The sequence below is a fragment of the Bos indicus x Bos taurus genome, chromosome 2 (assembly GCF_003369695.1).
Source record: "Bos indicus x Bos taurus breed Angus x Brahman F1 hybrid chromosome 2, Bos_hybrid_MaternalHap_v2.0, whole genome shotgun sequence".
In the NCBI taxonomy this organism is placed as follows: domain Eukaryota; kingdom Metazoa; phylum Chordata; class Mammalia; order Artiodactyla; family Bovidae; genus Bos; species Bos indicus x Bos taurus.
Window position 1 is genome coordinate 18356423 of NC_040077.1, and position 12077 is coordinate 18368499.

The 12077-nt window shown below is 38.8% G+C and overlaps 1 protein-coding gene and 1 non-coding gene across 20 annotated transcripts in view; both read right to left on the reverse strand.

The window, feature by feature from the left end:
- OSBPL6 (oxysterol binding protein like 6) overlaps nucleotides 1-12077 on the reverse strand; it is a 215399-nt gene that overhangs the window by 35613 nt on the left and 167709 nt on the right. For 11 of the 19 annotated variants that reach the window (XM_027556790.1, XM_027556769.1, XM_027556750.1 and 8 more), the window contains 3 exons: nucleotides 11771-11863; nucleotides 7326-7400; nucleotides 1484-1649 (listed from right to left, as the gene is read on the reverse strand). In XM_027556790.1, the coding sequence (XP_027412591.1) occupies nucleotides 1484-1649; nucleotides 7326-7400; nucleotides 11771-11863 (334 nt within the window). The remainder of the gene's footprint in view (nucleotides 1-1483; nucleotides 1650-7325; nucleotides 7401-11770; nucleotides 11864-12077) is intronic. The other 8 variants (XM_027556860.1, XM_027556852.1, XM_027556834.1 and 5 more) reach the window with 3 other exon arrangements.
- Nucleotides 1079-1221, reverse strand: LOC113881777. The gene has a single exon (XR_003508159.1). It is a non-coding gene; the product is annotated as a small nucleolar RNA SNORA79 (small nucleolar RNA).

Genomic DNA, 12077 nt, shown 5'->3' on the forward strand with positions numbered 1-12077 from the left:
GAGTTGGCCTTACAGAATCTCAACTGAAAAATCAGTTGAAAAAGAAAGTGGGTGGGGGAGAAGATTTACTTTAGCTGCTTCAGGATGGTGGAATTAAAGAACTCTCTGGTAGCACATCCTTGCGGATGGTTTGAGAGTATGCATTTTTGTTGACTTCAGCTTTCTCAGAAACACCCTCAGGGTGCACCTCTTCCTTTCCCGAGTCACTAGGCTTTTGAATATTATGGGGGGTGGTACTTGAGACGTTCCACTTAACACACATTTTCAAGAATACTTTATAACCTATTGCCAGCAGCCCCAGAGGAAATAAATGTGAAAAATTCATAATGAGGTGTTAGTGACTGAAAACAACACAATGTCTTTCTCCTAAAGATTACAATTTCAAAAGACAATGACTGGGGAGGCACTATTATAAGGTAAAAAATGAATTTCAGTGGCTGAAATTTAGATACTTTAGCATTAAGGGGAGGGAATTAATTTAGGAGCTGTGGCTCTTCCTGGCGAACACAGTCAAGACTGTCCAGTCCACTTGCTCTCTACTCTCCTGCTCTCTGTGCCTGATGAGAGCAGTTGAGCTTCTGTAACATGACTTACTGAACATCTAACATCAAAAAAGAGACTCCAAGGTGGGCTGGATGTCCACTCCCCTCTAATCTGGACTAGCAGTGAAGGGACAATGTTCCAGACCCAGAGCTGGCCACTTCCATTGCAATCCACTCCACTTGGAGCCCTGAGCTGCCCTAGAAGGGGAGGGGAGAGGGACAGAGTTGTGTGCAGCCTCCTAGCTGTCTAACCAAAGTGCCAGTGAAGCCCCCTTGAACCATTCAGCCAGGCTTCCAGCTGAATACCACAGATGGAGTCCAGCTGATGCCACGGAGGACAGAGGAACTGCTTAGCTGAGCCCTCTTGATTCCTTACCAACAAACTGTAAAGTAAAATCAGTGAGTGCCATTTAATTAAAAAAAAAAAAAAGGTTTCAAACAGAATCTGCTAACTCACAAGTATGTATGACATGATAAAAAAAGATGCTGAATAGTATTGTGGGCTTGTCTGCCTACCATATCTTATTTTTCTCCCTAAGTGTTTGACTCTGTAAATTCAGAGAATAAGTAGACAATCCCGTTACCCTAATATTCTCTGAGTGAAGAAAAAGCAAATTTTATTTTATGATGACCTAAAACCCTAATGTCAGGCCTGAAGGCAATAGGAGGAACATCATCAAAGATAACACCTTTTTAGTCTTTCTGCCTTTACTCACCCTCAATAATGCTTTCTTTCCTCAGTCAAACCTGAAACCCTATGATGTGCATTTTCCCAGGAAGCAGTCATCATATCCCACTGTGTTTTATCTATAGAACTGCAATAAGTATATGAACCATTTGACCTTGCCACCATGACCACCTAGACAAGGGTAAGAGAATGAATGGCAACTTCCCATCAAGGAAGAGAGCCACTATAAAGGGCACATTACACTTATTGTTACCTTTCTGTGCAATTAGACAAAATTCTTCTTGAAGCTTTGTATAATCCGTTGAACTTTCCAGAGGGTCTGTGAGGTGGCTGGGGGGGGTCTGAAATTCAATATCTGCACAAAGGTTGGGGTTGGAGGAATGCAAGCGAACTGGGGACATGGTGGCACTGAAAGGAACCTGGAAAGGGAGGACACAAATAATTAAAGAGCAGCAGCACACTGTCCCACAATCTCTTACACAGAAAAGATGTATCCTGTTCTCCAAAACAACAGATTCCTCTCTGATGACACACTTGGAGACAGTACTCATCTATTCTGCAGGTGGTTCGGGTGGGAGGGAATCCCAGTTTCCCGTAGTTGATTTAGTACTGCTACTGACTCACTGGCTGTTCACCGTCACGGGGAGAGACGATGACAAAATGACAGGAAGAAGAGGCATAATCCCAGACCAGCTTCAGCTCTGAACCCACTGAAACAATACTGGCAGAAAGCAATCTGAACTGTGACCTTCTCTCACAAAGGCTGGGTATTCAAGTCAGAGAGCTCTTTATGCTGACTTCTTTCTGAGCCTGGAGCAAGAATTCACTGAACAGGTAAAAATTCAAGAGGTGCATATACAGAAAGATTCACTTGCTCCACTGTCATTAGATAAAACATAAGTTTAATACTACATATAATAATGGCTTAAAGAGACCTGCAATTAAACTTGAAATTGATTTATCAAAATACATCTGTAAATGAAATATTATATAAATTACTATAGTTACTTTTGTATATGACACACAACTCTGTTACATACATGAACGTGGCTTATCAACTGGCCAAAAAGCATTAAGTAAAATAAAGTCATACTACTATAGATTTTCCCAAATGGCTAGAGGCTCTCTTGCCCTCGGATTTGGGCTAGGCTTCTGATGGGTGGGGGCAAAATACTCCTTCTCTCTCCTTCTAGAAGCTTCTACCTGACCATTATAAAATGCTGTCAGCCAACCGTTCTTGGAGAATGAGAACGCCAATTCCTTTTGTAAATCAGATCACTAGTAACCTCCCCTAATTCTTACTACACAGATATGCATTCAATAACCTTCAAGAACCAGACTTAGATGCCTCCATAAGCTGAATTTTGTATAAATTAAAAGCTAATTCACATCCTCTATCTAACAGAAAATACGCTGTAGGAGGAAGGAACCAATATTTCATCTGATGTATAGATATGCTAGAACCTCTTCCTTTCCTCATTTTTTGACTTAGCTGTAAATCTCATGATAGAAAAAGGGAGGCGAAGGAGCAAGAGGGAGCAAGCAAGCATGTGCACAGAAGACATAGAGGATGGAGGGGAGGGAGAGACCCCCAAAAATCTAGCCTGAGCTGCAGTTTGTGGGTCTGGGTGATGGCAGTTGAGACTTAAGAGGGTCCTTAGGATGCAGCTTGGTCCTGGCAAGGAGTTATTTATCTCAAAAGATATTCAGGCTTCCCAGGAAAGAAAGAGGGAATGAAGCTTTTTCTCAGATTCAGCTAAGCTAAGCCTGGTAATCTAGGATATCTGAAGCACTTATTATCTGGAGACATCAGAGTAACTCTTTCTCATCCTCCATGGGGGTCTTGGCTACACTGGACTGGGAGGTGTCAACAGCTTGTTTATCTCATTAGGAACTGAATTTCTGACTCTTCCAGAGAATAGATACTAAAGTGCAGATAACCCATTTGAGAAAATGGAGTCCTTGGGTTCAATAATTTGCTGGAATCCTATCCCGGCAACTTTGTGACAATAATGATTGAGGTTTTCTAGGACATCTATAAAGGAATGGGATGATTTATGTAGAAGAATGTTTGAAGATAGATAAAGAAAATTGCTGACCATGACTGTGGTGATGTTAAATCTATTAATAGAAAGAGCAGACAGCCCAAGGCCCTCTACGAGGGACAGAGAGAGTCCATGGAAATACTGGTGATGAGGAGGTCACGGGTGGAGACTGTGACTTGAGGAAACAGACAAACCAAGGAGTTTGCAGATTTAAGGATGTGGTTTCAGGATACAAGGAACCAGGAGAGCATTTGAGAAAAAGGAATGTAGGTGTTTGATGGTGGAAAATGAAATGTGTTGAGGATCATGTAAAAGGGTTTTATCTGCACTCAGGAACCCTAACACTCCAGGGACTAACACTGTGTAGGAGAGTGCTCTCCTCCCTTGAGTGCGTAGGGAGAGGCCCGGGTGCAGCGGAGGCCTAGGGAGTCCAGTGAGGACACAGACTTGCTCCTAAGATAAAGGCCTCTCTATTAAAAGTTCAATCAGACGCTGAGAAGAAAAACATGGCAAACAAGGGCGAGAAAGAGAACAGCAGGTATAAGGAAGACACTGAGCATACACAACTCACAGGGCCCATGCAAACAGTCTTCTGCTGCGGTTACTCCGCATCACGTGCACAGGGGTGCCTGTGGGGAGCACCGAGTGCATGGGGAGGCGCTAGTGTTTCTCTTTTCCATCCCCCTATTCTGATGGGTCTGGCTGATGGCATAAGTGGGCCATCATGGACATGCGTGCTAAGAATCAACAAGAACAAATCTCAGAAACATCTTGGGTGTACTTATCTTTGGGAGCAATCTCAGCTGCCCTAACACATCTGAGTTGGGCAAGGAGAACAAGTGACTGGAGCCTCCTGGGAGAATTCCAGATAAAAAGCACCAGCAGGATAGGATAGACTCAAAACATGTGGGCTGACTTCCAGATGTTCAAGCTGGTTTTAGAAAAGGCAGAGGACCAGAGATCAAATTGCCAACATCCACTGGATCATGGAAAAAGCAAGAGAGTTCCAGGGAAACATCTATTTCTGTTTTACTGACTATGCCAAAGCCTTTGACTGTGTGGATCACAATAAACTGTGGAAAATTCTGAAAGAGATGGGAATACCAGATCACCTGACCTGCCTCTTGAGAAACCTACATGCAGGTCAGGAAGCAACAGTTAGAACTGGACATGGAACAACAGACTGGTTCCAAATATGAAAAGGAGGACGTCAAGGCTGTATATTGTCACCCTGCTTATTTAACTTATATGCAGAGTACATCATGAGAAACGCTGGGCTGGAAGAAGCACAAGCTGGAATCAAGATTGCCAGGAGAAATATCAATAACCTCAGATATGCAGATGACACCACCCTTATGGCAGAAAGTGAAGAAGAACTCAAAAGTCTCTTGATGAAAGTGAAAGAGGAGAGTGAAAAGGTTGGCCTAAAGCTCAACATTCAGAAAACAAAGATCATGGCATCTGGTCCCATCACTTCATGGGAAATAGATGGGGAAACAGTGGCAACAGTGTCAGACTTTATTTTTTTGGGCTCCAAAATTACTGCAGATGGTGACTGCAGCCATGAAATTAAAAGACGCTTACTCCTTGGAAATAAAGTTATGACCAACCTAGATACCATATTAAAAAGCAGAGACATTACTTTGCCAACAAAGGTCTGTCTAGTCAAGGCTATGGTTTTTCCAGTGGTCATGTATGGATGTGAGAGTGGACTGTGAAGAAAGCAGAGTGCTGAAGAATTGATGCTTTTGAACTGTGGTGCTGGAGAAGACTCTTGAGAGTCCCTTGGACTGCAAGGAGATCCAACCAGTCCATTCTGAAGGAGATCAGCCCTGGGATTTCTTTGGAAGGAATGATGCTGATGCTGAAACTCCAATCTTTGGCCACCTCACGTGAAGAGCTGACTCACTGGAAAAGACCCTGATGCTGGGAGGGATTGGGGGCAGGAGGAGAAGGGGATGACAGAGGATGAGATGGCTGGATGGCATCACCAACTCGATGGACATGAGTTTGAGTGAACTCCGGGAGTTGGTGATGGACAGGGAGGCCTGGCGTGCTGCAATTCAGGGGGTCTCAAAGGGTCGGACACGATTGAGTGACTGAACTGAACTGAACTGAATTTTAGTTTTGGGAGGAGGAATGACAGGGAGTTAAGGGGAACCACTGCAGTCAAAGGAACAGGAGGGCTGAGTCGCCAATGACAAGTCGCTGAGATGTGGGTGAGGAGGCCGAGGGAGGCAGAAATGATTTTGTTAGATCCTGCTAGATGTTGTTCTGCTCCGGTATGGAATTAAAAGTACAGATCCTAGAGGGTTTAAGAGTCCCCATTTTCTCTAATTATTCCTGCATACATGACTAAACGTGGCAGCATTGCTCATTAGTTGCTTTAAGTTACTCTTCACCTCTGTCGTCACCATTTCCCTGGGGGGAAGGTGAGCATTAATTCTTCCATCTTTCAAAATCTTTTTCTCTTGCACTTCCAAATAAAAAAAATATAAACCTATTCTAGTCAAATAGGTTCCAATTTCAGTTTTATTATATTCATTATATATTTATCTGCAATTAAAAAATGAACATAGTAGACATACAATCACTTCCCTCATGCCATCTTAGAAATATATTATTTAAGGAAACATTTGTATTTTCATAAAATGACTGACCTTTCCTTTCCATACTGAGATACTGTTCTCTAATAATCATTTGGATTTCTGAATTTTTAAATAAAAGGTTACATTTAAGAATTTTTAAATTGATTTTACATGTATTTATTGTCAGAATCTGCTACCGTGTCAGTATTAGATACTTTATTCATCTTATTTGAATACATGTGTAAGATAGCCACTAACTGTGAAATCAATTTAAAATATTTCTTTGTTCAAATGTTCACAGAACTGTTTCAGTCACTTCACTAATAAATTCCAAGTCACTAGTTCATTTTATAATCAAAATCATTTCTGTCTCTCAAACAATCCAGCTAAGTACCCAGATATAAATCAAGAGTCAGTCACTAGTTACGAAGCATAAAACCAACAATCCATACACCAATATCCATTCTTCTTGAATGCAACCAAAATCTTTTCATATTTTTCAGCAATTTTAGTCTTAAAATACACCAGCAGCAAGAGCAAGACTATAAATCAAGAAATATTATATAATAGCCAAAAAACTAATGTTTGCTATGAACTCAGAACTCTGTATTTACACAGTTGATAGGATATTATGATTATGATTAAGCACATATTAAGATGTATTTTTATCCAGCATATGGTTCTTGTGTTTACATATTCTATTTCATATTCCATGTGGATAGTTCACTATTCTAAGCAAGCTTTGATTATCTGCCTTATATATCTCAATACTTCATCTATCCGCCTAATATCCATACTATTCTCTCTTAAAAAAAAAAAAAAAAAAACCAAACCAACATCTAGATGTGAATTAAACACCATTTAACTTTGTGGTTTTCTCCTTTCCACACTATGTTTTCTGATTTTCAGCTCAATATTCTTTCCAGGAAACAATTTTCCTTTGCTAAGTGTAAGTTTGCATAGCCACTGAGAGACAGCATCAAAATTCACCTTTTTGTACCCTCTCATTTCTTTATCCTCACATCCTTTTCAAACAGTCACATTGCGACCAAAAAAGCACAACTTATGTCTGTAGTAACTGACTTTTCTTAGAAAAATCGAAATCAGTTAGCAAAGGTTCTAAGATCAGGATGGCAAACAACCACACCAAACAAAAACCAACCCCTCCCAAAACCCACACCATGTAAGAAAATCCCACATACATCCTTGAATTTAAACTGTTTCTAACACTGAGAGTAGGAGTAGAGATCTGGATTACATGATAGTTTTCCATTGCAAACCCAAACGCCTGTGTGCGTGAGAGGCCTGCCACGCAGACGGTCAGAGAACATGTGCGAGCTCCGCCAACCCAGGAGGGCTGTGCTGGATGCATCCCCGCGAGCGGCACCGTTAGCGCAGGGGATGGCACCAGTACAGTTTCTCATTCTCTTTAAGCACCCACTGGAGGTTGAAATCCACTCACTGTTGTAGCCACTGCTGCTGCTAGCCTCTGCCGGCGCCGAGTTGTGCTGAACTGGCCCTTCGCAGATGGCCCTTCCTGACAGTGAATGAGAGGAGAGGAGGGAGGAGAAAACACGGGACGGGGGAGGGGGGGATATGGGAGGATGAAAGATAATCAGACAAGGGAGAGGGAGAATTTTTAACTGCAGTTGACTTTTGCTAAATCTTAGCATTGAAAAGAGCTTGAAGGAGCAGTCACGCCATGAGAAAAGTTTATCATGGCAGACCACCCAAACACTTATATCTATTTGCTGAACATAACCCCTACCCCAAAAGGAGATGGAAAGTTATGAAGAGATGAAGAGCTTATGATTTCAAGGTAAAATCAATGTACCTTTTGTTTTATTCATGCAATGCCATGTTATATGAAGCCAAAAGGCATTCAGTAAATGGAAGCAAAGGAAAAAATAAGTTCAGGGGAAGGTGACTAAATAAATAATATACAAAGGCTAAAACAAACAGGTTGTCATGAGAGCCTTCTGTTGGCCAGGAAGAATTGTTTGTTTCTTGCTGGGAGGAAAAAGTAAGGGGAAGGATACTAGGAATATTCAACTCCCCACTTTCTCTCCTCCTATAAAGGTCTCTGGGATTCAGTATTAAGAATGGTATTGGGATTTTCTGACTGAAGAATTTTCCAAGGAGGAAGCCAGTCCCCGTAGAATAGGAAGGTAAACCTCAATGTCCTCAGAGTGTTGGGACAACACCTATAAAAATCAGCTATGAAAACCTGAAGGCATATGTTTCATTTAGTGATGTGCCAGTAGAAGACTCTTAGAACTTTTCTTTCTTTCTTCTCTTTTTGGTGGACAGGATTAAGGGATAATAATATTTCCTTCTAATCAACTCAACTGTGCCTGCATTTGACAGACCCTGACTCTTCAAGGTTGTGAGAATTAATTTCAGTTCCAATTAGCTGAAATGTTTTCAGAGTCACATAACAGTCAGACTGAGGGAAAAAAAAAAAAAAAAAAAACCCAGCATGGCTGTGTTAGTCTTTTTGGACAACAGAAAAATATTTTAAATTCTTATATCTCCAATTCTCTTCAAATTTTCCAAATTACATTCACATTTCTCTTCCATCTTCACAAATCCTTTGTGTACATATATGTATATGATTATTAAACACAAACACACATACATAATCTGTGTCAGACAAAACATTTCTATACAAAATTTCTTTATGCCTACTGTGGTTAAAAAAAAAATGAGAAAGAATGTAGTTTTACTCTTCAGTGTAATTTGAGCATCTGTGATATCCAGGATGAATGAATGACAACAGATATTTATCTGCTACCCCATACCTCATTCTCTCCAATATCTAGGGACCTAGTATTTAATTCATGCTATTAGCAACACGGGAATCTAGTAGTAATCTCTTCTCCAGCAACCCTTATAAAATAATTCTCTTCTTGCCATCCTCCACTCATTTAAAACACAACCAAACTGTTTTATTGCATAATGATGATACCGAGATTTTTATTAGAACCAGAAATTTGAACTTTGGGACACAGGGAATATTTTTCCTAATAGGTAATTCCACAGAGACTTCTAGGACACCTATTGCCTCCAATGAATTACTCAATGGATTCTTGAGCTAGCTTGCCAGTAGCTTCATGTAGAAATGTGGTCCAAATTTTAACATTCACATTCAAATCAATAGTGTACTTATGTAAGAATAAGCAGTCAGACATCTCGTTTAACATGTTCTTCAGTTTTTACTTTTTTGAGGTCAATTTTTTAAATGATCTATTTTATAATTATCTCTGTGTATTAAAAATTACAACTACAGAATGCTAAAGACCAAGTTCCATAAAACAAGATCCATAACAACAACAGAAATAACAATGACCACCGCCACCACCACCACAAGATAGTTTAAATTTCCTCCATAAATGGCTGGTGGACTAAACGTTCCAAATGATGGAGAAGATGAAAAATCAGCCATTTACAACAAATAGCCTCGCATTCAGAGAAAGTGATGCAAGTAGTGAGACAATTATGAACTAAAAACAAATACTTGGAACCATGAGATGCAGTTCTAACGGTCAAAAAACATTTAAAACAGGAGGAGGAAATATGCATATTTAATCCATCACAGCAAAAATAAATGCTATGCTGTTCTGTAGGTAAAAAACTGATGAGTAATGACATTCATATCAGTCATAGTCATCGCTGGCTGATTTTTATGGTTCCCCAGTAAGGTATGATGGTGAAGAAACTTCTGGTAACTTCGCAGTGATAGAGAATGAGCATTCTAAGGGGTCTTGGAAGGTCGCTGGTTTGAGTGAGCAGAAAAAGTCTAGGAGTTGTACTAAATTCTGTAGCATTCACCCTACGATCCTTTGTTTTACCAATTCAAGTGGAAGTGAGGTTTTTCTGGGAACAATTAACAGCTTACCACCACCCCTTCGTCTATTTATTTCCACTGGAGTTGGAACTAAATTTCCTACTTTTGAAAGTTTAACACTTTCTTTGAGTATGGGGATGAAATGATTTCAATTCTCCCCCAAATGACTGAACTAGAATCACAAGGGCCATTTTGCCACTCTCTGGCAAAATAGAAACAAGGCAACAGAACATAAATGAAACTTTAAGAACAAACAATCAACCCCAAAATGTGATATAAATATGAAAGAAGAATATTGTCCTGCTTTTTGAACAACTGCTTTTGATGATTAAAAAAAAAGAAAAACCTTCATCAAACTCTCCACACAGTGAAAAGCACAGCCTGTGAATGGGAGGGTTATTCAGAGTGGCATTCTGTTTCCTTCAGGAAAAAAGACTCAGTGACGGTGGTGGTCCTCGAAACTGTAAGAAGACAGCCAGTGATACTGTGCTCACTCACTGAGAACCAACCTACTCCAGACCGTACTTGTGAATGGCAAATGTTCAATGGGCTATCTTATAAAACACAGATTGAAATGGTATCTACCCACAACTGTGCATGTTCCTATGATGCTGGCCTTCTCCAGTTTTTCTATTTACAATTAAGGTTCTCTTTCCCTGCCTATGATAACCATAGATACTATGTTTTAAAAATACACACACAAAACTAGACAATCACTTGCTCAAAAATATGGTACTCTGGAAAGCAATTTTAGGCAATTTCCTTGTGAAATCATTTGGCACATTTGTCTCTACAGTATTAATTTTCTGAATAGAAGGGAAAAAACAGAAAAACATACTGAACAAAAGACCACAAAAAATTGTGTTCACACAATGTGGACATTCTAACTAAAAAAAAAAAAAAAATCTTTATTGCTTGCAAAAATCTATTTTCAAATTAATCAGATTAGTAAGCAAAGTAACAAAGAATTGGTTATTTACACATTTAGAATTAAAAGAATGTTATCAGTAAAGTCAGAATTAAGGAAGAATTATTGTTCTTATTTAAAAGACACTGAAATATTCTAAAAAGCAGTCCTTCTTTGTGTTACAGATTGATTTACAGCATAATAAAAAGAAAAGCAAGATAAGAAGTCTAATTCTGATTGTGCAGGGCAAGAGTCCTTTATAATATTAATATATAGTTAGGACTGGAGTGGTAAAATTTCAAGCTTAAAGATTTCAAAGTAACATGAATTTTGACATGAGACGTTGTAGGCTTTTACCATATTTTATATCATTGCAATGCAATGACATAAGAGGATTTTACTTTAAAATTTTTCAACTATTCATATAACTTATTTTAAATGAATTTCAAGGAAATTTATTATGAACCATGAAGACGTTAGTTCAATTTTAAAAGTGACTGTTGATGGCCAATAATATCTGTTTTTGTAGAATCACAGAATTTTAGAGTTGAAAGGTAATTCAGAGACGATTAATGCAACTCTACCACTTTACCCAGAAATTCATGGAAGCCCAGACAATTTAACAGAAATAAATGAGATTATACTGCCAGGAAGTCACAGTGATTAGACTAGAACCCAAGTTTGTTCATTTCTAACCTATTGCAGTCTTCATCTCATGTATTGATAGATAAAACATTGGACAAAGGTCATGTATTGATAGATATAACATTGGACAACACTAACACATACAAGGCTCCTTTAAGATTTAGTATATATAAATGTTCATTACAACCCATTTGATTTGTAGTCTAGATTTTTAAGGTGACTTTTTGTTAAAATATGTTTTAATGGTTCAAAGGCCATAATTGAGAATGAAAATGCCACTTGAAAGCCGTATTACATAATTTTAAGCTTTCTTTTAAATTCTTTTTACTTATGTCAAAATAAGAATAGATTTCTCACTATTTTAGATAATATAACTCAGTTTGAGAAGCACTAGCTTTAAAGCAGTTAACAGTTGCTTAAACTTTTAAAGTTCTAAGAACTGATATGTAAATACTAATATTTTAAAAAATATCTATAAATATGAATGAAGGAAAAGTAAGGTCTGTACCTGCAGTTGTATTTTTGTATCTTTGCTGACACTTTTTGTTCTCCATCGTCTTGTGACCCGCTTGTCTTTCTTTGAAATATCTACACAGTTAGCCTACATTGCATAAATAGTTAAAAGCAACAAAGCATTATTAAGTTAACACAGATAATACAGGCATAGACAAAGAGAGCACAGCAAGTTAGTAAAGAATCATTGTTAGATACCTAAAGCAAACCAGCCAGGAGATGAAGGTGCATCTGATGCATAAAGGGTATTAAAAGCAGAGACAAAAACAAAACATCTTTTTCTGCTATACAAAATGAAAATA